The sequence below is a fragment of the Arachis ipaensis genome, chromosome B03, assembly GCF_000816755.2.
Source record: "Arachis ipaensis cultivar K30076 chromosome B03, Araip1.1, whole genome shotgun sequence".
Classification (NCBI taxonomy): domain Eukaryota; kingdom Viridiplantae; phylum Streptophyta; class Magnoliopsida; order Fabales; family Fabaceae; genus Arachis; species Arachis ipaensis.
Window position 1 is genome coordinate 134,241,431 of NC_029787.2, and position 10,782 is coordinate 134,252,212.

Here is a 10,782-nt window from a genome sequence, read left to right on the forward strand (position 1 = left end):
AATTTTAATAATTTATTAATTAATTTATATCTATTATACTATTATATACTATAAGTATTTATTAAAAAATAATATCAATAGATACTAGCAAGATACTTGCGCATCACGCGAGAAACACATACGCAGCAGATTAGAATGAGGTAAATGTAAAGAATTGTTGGTTATTTTATCTGATATAGAAAAAAAACGATCATCTTTATTATTTTCAAAATATTTGTAAAATTTTTAAAAAAATTGTAATCATTTTAATAAAAAGAAAGGAAGACATAAGAAGAATATTAGATTATTCTAATGTTTGTAGACGGAGTAATAATATGAATAATAACTTAAAATATTTAAAATATAATTTCATCAAATTGATTGAGTAAAGTCTGATTTGTATTAAATATGAATATTGAAGAAGTATTGTAATGAAAGAAATAATGGTTTGAACATAAGATAAATAATTGTGAGTTAATAAGTTATAGTTGCTAACAATTACAAAGAAAAACTGAAAATGGTAAAAATATGAAAAGGATATAAAATATATGTTTAGAAACATTTTGATTTCAATTCACTCCGGTGTTAGAATTTTTTTTTTATACTTGAGTAGTGAAAAATAAAGCAAATTTAAATTTTAGTAAAAATTCAACTTTCATGATTCTGTCTAAATTAAATCACGTAAAAAAAGATCTGATTTTCAATTGTATTCTCATGATCTATGATATTACCAAAATTATTCTCAATAGAAAGTTAGAGATTTTTTATTTTAATAAATAAATAAATTATAATAATTATCGAAATAAATAATTTAAAAAATATTTACCGAAATAAATATTTCTCTCTTATCTCGTTTACACAGATAAGACGGATAAACGCGAAATATGTATATCTCGTTTACAATATATGTATTTTTTAAAAAAAAAGATTAAAAATAATAAAAAATATTAATATTATCAATAATCCAAATTTTTAGCATGTAATTAGTATATAAAGAGATTGGTCAAAAATATTAAAATAAATATATTTGATCAATTAATAGTTGATGGAATAGTGAAAAACAAATTGAAACGATTATCTCACGTTATCTCCCACTATTCAATTTAATTGGTTCATTGTTATCGTACTGCTCAAACGTTAATATAATAAATGGATTTTGTTCCCATTACTCTATGTTGTTTTTGGAGACTACATCCAGACTTCATATACCCAATTCTCGTATACACAATCCGAGTTCATCCACAAATTTTGTTCAACTTAGAAAAAAAATTCACTTTTAACTCATTCACTACCAATACTTCTGGACTGTTACTCCAATACTCCAAACAATATTAAATCTCGGCCTATTAATAATCAATCCACGTGGCCCATTACTCCATTAAACAAAAAAAGTTAGACTTTTTCTCTACATTAATGAATCTATGTGAGTAATTATCATTCACTAAATCAACCAATACTGCAAGGACACCTGTCACCCTTTTGGAGCAGCAGTTACATCTGATTTCCCTCCACATGTAAGGCACTAAAGAGAAACACGTAATATCCACATGTGTGAATGTTTTCTATAACCACACCATAGAATTTTTCTTATGTAATAACTAATAACGATATTGAATATGTTTACCACTTGTTCTTTGGCTATAAATTTACTTAGCAGGTGTGATGTGTATAGTCATCTGATTTTGATAGATTATGATCATTTTTCGGTACTTTGAAGGAATATTTTTAAAATTGGACAGGTGCAACAATTAAGAAGGAAGAACACAAAGTTTTTGATATATTTCTTTATGATAGTTTGAAACATATGGATAAAAAGAAATAAGAGGATATTTTAGAATAAAAAAAAATGTGTAAAAAAAATCATCATTACTCTTTTTAGTTACAAAGAGTGAGTGTATGGTTACGATTGGTGTTGATTTTTTTTCTTTGTTTGTTCGCTCCACTTTTGTGTTGAGCTCTTTTATTTTAGAAAAATAAAAAATAAAATTTTAACCAAATGAATTTGTTTAAGTATTAAAAGTTCAAATTCTGTCCTATATGTAATAATCTATTAGCTATCAACAAATTTCTAATATAATTCAAATTCTATTTATTGATTTGTTAGACTGGAAAATATATGAAAAACCAAAAGACTAAAAGATTATAAAACACATGGTTTTCTTCCGGTCAGCTTCCAGCTTTATATTTAATTAATTTCATTACCACAAGTCATTGAGTATTCAATAACCTATGAGAAATTTGTGGCACAAATTGCAGTAGCTTCTTCGTGTAGTTTTCAAGACATCAAAAAATAGTAAACTACCAATAGGTGATTTATGGCAGATGAATGTCGTCACATTTTGGTTTAGCTCTGAAGCCTGTAAATATCATGTTATTACTTTCTGCTAAGAAACTACACACCATTGTACAAAAACTACAGATTCCCATGCTGGAAATGGATTTGTGACAATAAATAAATTCGTAAATTATTGTATCAATTCCTAAGGCTATCCTGTACAAAATTAATCACAGAACAAGAATACCCTACAGAGGATGCTAACAAAAAGTTAAAAGGTATAACTGGACATAAAACTAGAATAAGCAACAGCGTCCACCCAGTCCGGGAGAAGACCCTTTAATCTCTTTGCTGGATCAACCAATTTTTGGTCTAAAACCGCCAGATTCACTCTTAATGGTTCAGAACTGTTGGCCTGATTAATTAAAAACAAGATTTAAAAAAAATTCAGCAATGCATCATGCTCTGATGATAACTAATGAATTCCAACACTTTAGGCATTAATGTTCATGATAAAATTGAAACTCGTCAACACTGCTAAATTACTCATGAGCTCCACCAACTTTATAATGAGTATGCCTAAATCTAAAGATACCATTTCTATCTACATTCTACAAAATATTTTTCAAAAATAACAAATTTCCCCCCTTTAAAGGCAAATAGCAAGATTTGATTCTGAAAATTACATATGCAAAGTCTCTTGGAAAGATTAACAGCGTAAATTTACCTCTAACCAGAAGGTCCAATTCCCATCACTGGATCCGCTAAGCCTACAAATATATGATGGTGGACCACCATCATGAGTTTCGGTTCCTGAGTATTGCAAAACTACATTAGACAAAGAAAATATCAACTCAAGGAAAAACAGTGGATGAAACATTTTTCTCACCTGGAAGGGTATTATCAGCAAATGACCAACTGGATAAAGGTCCAGTGATGTTAAGAACTGCAACCCAGACCTCTTCTAGGGAACTGAAGAGAAGACAAATCTACTTAAACATTGGAAGAGATTAATATACTTTATTTTATTACAGACAAATTCACACAATGATTAACAATTGCAAAATAACTTATGGAATTCTGGTTCTAGAGTATATCATGGCTTTTTTCCCCTGTTAGTAGTGCATCAAGAGGGATCAAACACCTCCATAGATAAGAAAACAACTTTGAAAGAGAAAGAGACCATTACCAAAAAAATGTTCATATGAAATTGAACAATTACTATAATCAAGATTTTCAAGCAAGTCCACAAGAAACCATACAGGACATAAGTGTGTGATTGTGTAGGTTAACCATGATCAACTCACCCTAAATAGAGCTCCAAGTGGACTCTCCTTGGTCCCTTTTCAGAATTTAAGTGTTGATTCTGAACAGATAACATGGGAAAGAATTCATACTGCTTCACAATATCATCACTTTTTGCAGGGAACTTCAGACTATTTGAAAAGAGAAAACTGACTGGAAAAATTGCCTGCAAAGAGCGATGTTCCCCGTTAATTCTTAAACTTACAAGCTGTGGGAATATAGAACACAATTAAATAAAAGCTTTAGCAGTTGCTTTTGTATGAATAACAACATAGTACTAAAAGTAATACTAATAGTTGGAGGAATTTTTTCAATTTAAGAAAATATGCCCTGTATCAAAAGTCAAAACCCACCCAAAAGAGAAACATTCAATTTCTTTAGCATTAAACCTACCATCCAATCTTGGCGTTTAGAAAGCGATGCTGATTCAAATGAAAATTCGGAAGGAACATTCAATTCCTTTGCCAACTCAGGTGCATTTTTGAAAAGGAAAAGTAATGAATTGGAATCAGTTACAGCAAAATCATATGTGGATTCCACAATCCTATTTGTGCCTGCCAACCCACATGAAAACTGTTAGGAATTAATTACAAAAGAGTTAATCAGATAGAGACATTTGATTACTAGAACAATAATGGAGAAAGAAAACACATAGAGGAACTCATAAGATACATTTTAGATACTAGATTGTTCTAGATTAACTCTTCAGAATTTCAGAAGTTCAAGATGATTAAAATGGCCAACAAAGCTGTAATTTTCGCTAAACATTGCTAGGTTTCAATACCTTCAGTATGGAAGGTATGCTGAAAAACAATCCTCTTCGGTGCAGACATGGCATAAGGAAAGAACTGAGATGATAATGCCAAAGCAGACACACTGAGATGCAGCAGAAATTGCAAGATGGATGACCTGGCTAGCCACTGCCCACAAATGGGCAATAGAGGACCCATGGACCAACCAGTTACAACACCAACTAATGCAGACACAATGACATCAGGAACATAGTGCCCTGCAATTTGATGTTATATTCAGCAGCAAGAATTATAATAAGTTTGCTAACTTTATTATTTTTATAGAACATGTTTATCTACATAACTTATAAAATCTGCGCAACTAACAGAGGCACCTCAAGCAGGATAATCCCATACATATATTTCATTTGATTTTACACAACTAGAATTTACATGTATTCCATACAGATGTAGTACATGTGTGCAGAAAAAACATATTGCAAAACATCAGCTGTGCAATCATTCTAATTCCTGGGATGCAAAATAAAGTTTAGGAAATAATGTGAATGTGAAAGTTAAGTCACCAATACAATATAGCAATAGATTTTCCTGGTAAATGATTTTCACAAGTCTAATGATTCCAGTAACTAAGATCTGGTTGTTGTAGACCTTAAAAGAGGTTTCTGCTACATTAGTTTGATAACTAGGATCATAAAAAGTAAATAGTTCTTTCTTTCAAAGAACACACTAACCATATGGAGGAGGAAGAGATCCCATCATGCCCATCTTCTCTATTAGAAACTGGACAAGAAAGCCGCCAAAATAAACAGTATAGGCAAGGCATGGAACTAGTGGTAATATGTAAAACATAGTTGATCTGCAGAAGAAAAAAAAATATGAGTAGCAAATGTGAGAAAGAAAGATCGCATCAACATATCAATGCTGAGAAAAAACAAAGATGAAGCAAGATATGAGAATATCCTTTTTTTAAAATATATATATATATATAAAGGACGTGAGAATTTATTCTGTGCAGAAAAGGCAAACATGGTAGTTACAAATTTGAAAATCATTCACATTGTACCTGAGTGATTCGTGTCCAAAGGATTTGACTGATAAGCAGTAGGATACCCATGCAGGAAGCATGAATGCAGATATTAAAAAAGTCAGAAAACCTCCAGTCAACCCAGCTACAAGATAAACCTGCTTTTACTAAGATTGTTTAGCCATACAACAAGAGTATATCATGCTGTAAAGAGAACAAATTGCCTTGATATATGTTGAATTTACAAACCAAAGTTAATACGGCATAGAACCCAAATGCTCCCCAGAACCTTGCTTCATCACATAGAGCCTGCATGTTGAGTCAGAAAATATTTTAGTTACCTTGGACCGTAACCACTACGAAAAAATAAATAGTTCAACAAAATAAATCAAGTCACAGATGAACCTACAAATATTTACAAAGACCACAAATGAAGGTAGCACAAGCCAAAGGATGCACTTAAAACACATTAATAGCTATAAAAGCTCTTGGGTAACAAAGGTAAAGACAAATTGAAGTTCAAACAATGCTTATGGAGAATTTGACTTCTAAAACCTACCCACCACAACTTTTCTTGAAGCATAGATATTCTTTATTGCTAATGATGCCACTTTTGATTAAGTTAATTATACAAGAGAGGTAAAACATGTTTAGTATCCCTAGGAGGAAAATTTTAAAGAAAGCAAAGGGTAAAATCCACATCATATTGGGTTTATTAATGATGAATACCTCTCTTGATGTCTTGACAGTTGAAATGTCATGAGAAAGAGGAAAGCGTCTCCAGATAATTCTTGGAATTAAAAGACCAACAAGGGAGCAAGGGATAAACATCATGAAAGCCAAGTATGGATGACCAAACCTGTGTTTACTCTGCTACGTTAACATAAGAATACAGAAAATGAAAAGACTCGAATTATTATACCTCAGATACTGATCCATACTCTAGCCACATATAAATAGTTGGGTTTATAAGGTATTTATGACTTTATAGAACAAAATGTTACATAAGCCATCCCTGCACCCATCTAAGTTAAGTTTATAGAACTTACCAATTCATTGTCTGAGACGAAAACAACAATCTCAACAATGAAAATGCAACAGGAACAACAATTCCGAATATAATCCCAAGCGCATGGAATAGAAATCCTGCAAATCCAACAGATCATAAGGTCAGTCAAAATATCAATATGTAATCATTTAAGCTCTTCTATAACAGAGACTAAAAAAAATCTTCACAAGTGATCAACAAGTAGTGTGATAATAATATATCTTGTGAAAAAGATCAGCAGCTATCATTTACCTTTTATGAAATCACAAAAAGTTGCTAACCAAGAATACGAACTACCACAGATAACGGACATAACAAGGAAGAAGAAGATGGGAGCAGTGTGAAGAACTTTAGCTACCCTTCTGGAATAGAATATCTGAAAACCCATAATTTAAATATAAGATAACAACAAAGCAAGATCGAACCATGTAGAAGATCATATTAAATGAAACATAATAAGTAACCGCAAGAACTAACAAAATTTCACTTCATACCATAAACCATGACAGGTAATCAAAGAAAATCGCCCGCTCATCATTGAATATGCCAGCACTATCTTCACTTGAATTTTTTTGGTATGCGTTTTGTAACTTGGAAGAATTAGTAAAAGCCTTTATTATGCGGATTAAATTATCCCCCCGTACTTGCATGCTTCCAGGTCTAGAGACATAGTAATACATCAAATGGATGCTTTTTGAAAACTGGAAACATTTCAATTAAATATCTAGTATAAAAGAATCAGATTCATACATTAGCCTCTCTACTGTATCATAGGAGGTATGGTAAAAATAACCACCAAGGAGAAAGATAATGTCAAGGCCAGGAATATTCCCATAGTCTTCAGAAAATATTCGATAATCTGTATCCCCAGGGATAACAGGAAAAACATCCTGCATGTTAAAATAGAAACCTCATGTTTGAATCGGTAAATACCAATAGGGAAACAAATGGCAAGCAGAACAGTAAATTATTAAACCGATATGGGGAACTTAGAGGAGAAAAGACGAAACCTGAGCAGCACTGTTAGCCATAGGGTATATTGCAGCTTCTGCATAGATACTAGAAGGCCAAGAACTGGGTCCAGATTGGCAAAGCATATCTGTCAATTTTTGGAAAAGAAAAAAAAAATATATATTCATTGAGATTGTCCCATATACCACTTGTGTCATAAGTTGAAAAGAAAATTAAATAAAAAAGAAAAAATTGAAGATATAGAACTAATCCTAAAATATTTTCCACCACATTTACCAGGTCCACCAGTCCCAGAAGCCTCTACATTTATAAAAGCTCCTATTGTGTCACGCCATTTATGAGTCTTCATGAACCCATGTGAACCCTTGTACATAAAAAATACATAATATCTCATAAGCTTCAATGGTAGAAACCAACTACATATAAGCGTTTCTCTCCTACAGAAAATACTGTTCATTATAGCAATACTACTGCATTTTTTACGTTCAATGCAGAAAAGTATGTGTGTGTGCCTACAAGAGGCTGTTGTGTTTGGGAGGAGGACTATCTGTGGTGTACTACATGTAAACACAACATTTGAAAGCAAATGTCATGTGAAGTGTAAAATAAGATCTGTAACCTTCTATGAAAATCAGCTCTATCTTCCTAAAACATTTTAAAAATCTTCAACTAGCAAGGATCTAACTATATTTAACTGGTCACAGATCATCACTCTTATAGGATGAAGCTTGGATGTTAAAGTCATGCTACAAAGTCATTAAAGTATAACTCTTGAATATCATATATAGATTGCACATATCCAGGGTCATAAGACAAAAATAACATATTAAACAAAATCTAAGTAATTAAACTACATGAATGATGATCATATGTGATCTCAGTTTCAAACATTTATCAATATAAGACATCCTACCAACATGAAAAGTTCTTCAGCGCCGTTAAAAAGAAAAATAACTGGGTGGCTGGGAGCCCAATCAGAGTCCACAATTAATCTTGCAATTTCTATCATTGATGCTGAAAAGGAGAAAATTAGATCAAGATTTATTATGCTCAAATGTAATATTTCAGATTCAATGAAGACTTCAAGCATAATCATTACCCACCAACACATGAACCACAATCACTAGCGCCAGGGGAACCAAGGGGGCTATCAAAATGTCCATTCACTAAAATTGACGGATCAGTATCTCTCGAATCTACAGATGAAATCCTGTAGTAAGATAGAAATGAAATCCAAGTCAACCTTCCTTAAACAAAGACAGATACAGTATTACCTTGTTTTGATCACATGCAGTCCAGAAAATATGTACAATAAGTTATGGTATGGTAATGATTCACCACAGTTTTTCAAAAATCATATGTTCTCTGTTAAATTATTAAACTGAAATTTCCACTTTCAAAGACCTTGAGATTTCATATCATTGTTATCATTCTTCTAATAAACATCTTATGATGCCTCAGTACATCGTCTAGTTTGTATCAAGAATGACAGGTTAGCTTCCACCCTGTCTCGGGTTCCATTCTGAAGTACAGAAAAGGGTCCATGTTGACTAAACAATCATGAAATCAGAAATATTTTTAATGAGAGGGAAAAAAATCATTTGCAAAACCAAAACACACAAAATGCAAATGGACATGTGAAAATATTCCATCAAAACTGCAGTTTTTATTAGGAGAATCAAATCAGATCCCCCCAGTTATTTTCATATTTCATATAATAAGTCCACTTTTGTATTCCAACTACCCTCTGAAGTATAAAATTGAATTAAAAGTGAAGCTTTAAGACAATTACTAGATTCTACTTTAACAGTGAGATTATGTCCGCTTCACATCTCATCTTTTCTTCTTTTACCTTTTTCATTTTCATTTTCACCTTGTTTGCCACAATAGATCAGGTTAGTTTTCATTTCTATTTAAAAAAAAAAGGCCCTTATAACTGGACTAAAATGCGACATTGTGGCAAAATGTGAAGAAAGGAACAGATGCAAGTCAGGTGCAATCCTACTGATAATATCTAACACTCATCTATCAAGTTTCAGAAATAAATGGTGTAATTTAATAATAAAATAATAATTATAATTTTAAAATAATGATATAATAATAATAAACTTCATATCTGAAACATGAAAATCACTTCAATTACAAGGGCCATATAATCTATTACACAATGTTAACTTAGGTAAGGCTAACTCGCTACTCACTACATACCAATACATAAAACTATGTCCAATATAAGTGACTATATTAAGTGGTAAGGTACCTCGCAACAATATTAGGAAGATTTCTGTATCCCAGAGCTATGTTGAACCCCAAAAAGAGCATATTGAAGGAGCCACTTACCGTAGTCTCGTCAATCTCAAATCTGCAGATAAAAAAGAACATGTAACTAAGCGTTTTAAAACCGAGAACTTGAACCTGTAAACATTTTATATCAATAAATTTTTTTAAAATACAATTTAAAAAAATGGTGAAAAGGCAAAAATCTTAACATATAAAAATAATATTAATGATAATATTAGAACCTGAATTTGGAGCTAGCTCGCCCCTTTATTGATTCTAACTGGTCTACAATATAGTTGGCTGCTTTTTTCAATCCAGGCCGTCCTTCCTATCAATAAATGCAGCAAAAGTCAACATCCATGAACTGAAATCGAAATTGAAGTGATTCCTTTTTTGTTTCTTTTTTTATTATTATTATGTGGAGTGAAATTTATATCACTTCTTCTAAGATACACGTCAAAACAACTGTATCTAACATCACACATCCAACACTATTTCAATGTTCCGAAAGCTATTTATAAGGAAAAAAAAATGAGAATCGAATTCCGATTCCGAAATAGTTTGACTCACTTGACGACCGTCGATCTCATGCGCCAACACCCGAACGTGTTGGATGGCTCTGGCTTCGGAGAATCGATCGAGAGGGGCGTGGGTTCCGAGGGGATTAACGAACTTCATGTAGAGGACGGAGTAGGCAAGCAAGGACAAGAGGCCGTACAAGAGTGCGAGCAGCAAGAGGAACCTGAAACCCTTCGATTCATCTTTGGATGATCCGAAACCGAACGCCATTTTGCAGAAGGAAGAAGAGAAATTCAAAGTGTGGAGAGTTGTGTGGTTTTTATAATTAGTAAATAGAGTTTACTTAAGAGACACGGGTTCCAAGTTGTTGAGTGATAGAGTGGTGGCTCGAGTTGAGAGAATGTGTGTGTCAATAACAGCGGCAATCCCGGTCCCGACTCGCCAAAACGCAACACTCAGCACTCACCAGTCGGCGCAGCACCCCAGCCAAGCACGCATTATTCATAATTCATAATTTAATATTAAGAGAAAGTGAGCTAATATTACCACACTAATAATGTAGTCAATATTTATTGCAAGAGAAAAATATATAAAACTTTTTAAAAGTAAAAAGTAAAAACATTTAAAT

At 32.3% G+C, this 10,782-nt stretch overlaps 1 protein-coding gene across 4 annotated transcripts; it reads right to left on the reverse strand.

Annotated features, from left to right (window-relative positions):
• On the reverse strand, nucleotides 2,273-10,641 carry LOC107631997 (endoplasmic reticulum metallopeptidase 1). Of its 4 annotated transcripts, XM_016335612.2 has the most exons (21): nucleotides 10,206-10,639; nucleotides 9,878-9,963; nucleotides 9,616-9,717; nucleotides 8,459-8,565; nucleotides 8,269-8,369; nucleotides 7,632-7,719; nucleotides 7,394-7,482; nucleotides 7,134-7,273; nucleotides 6,878-7,043; nucleotides 6,636-6,759; nucleotides 6,385-6,481; nucleotides 6,065-6,194; nucleotides 5,585-5,644; nucleotides 5,375-5,493; nucleotides 5,043-5,167; nucleotides 4,344-4,568; nucleotides 3,953-4,113; nucleotides 3,562-3,725; nucleotides 3,144-3,226; nucleotides 2,982-3,067; nucleotides 2,273-2,669 (listed from the first exon to the last, which is right to left on the reverse strand). In XM_016335612.2, the coding sequence occupies exons 1-21, from the start codon at nucleotides 10,422-10,424 to the stop codon at nucleotides 2,526-2,528; spliced, it is 2,616 nt and encodes an 871-aa protein (XP_016191098.1). In that variant the 5' UTR covers nucleotides 10,425-10,639; the 3' UTR covers nucleotides 2,273-2,525. The 4 variants fall into 4 exon arrangements, 2 of the variants coding, with proteins under 2 accessions (XP_016191098.1, XP_020975669.1); XR_002360066.1 differs by lacking the exon at nucleotides 3,562-3,725 and having other exon boundaries at nucleotides 10,206-10,641; XM_021120010.1 differs by lacking the exon at nucleotides 10,206-10,639 and having other exon boundaries at nucleotides 9,696-9,717.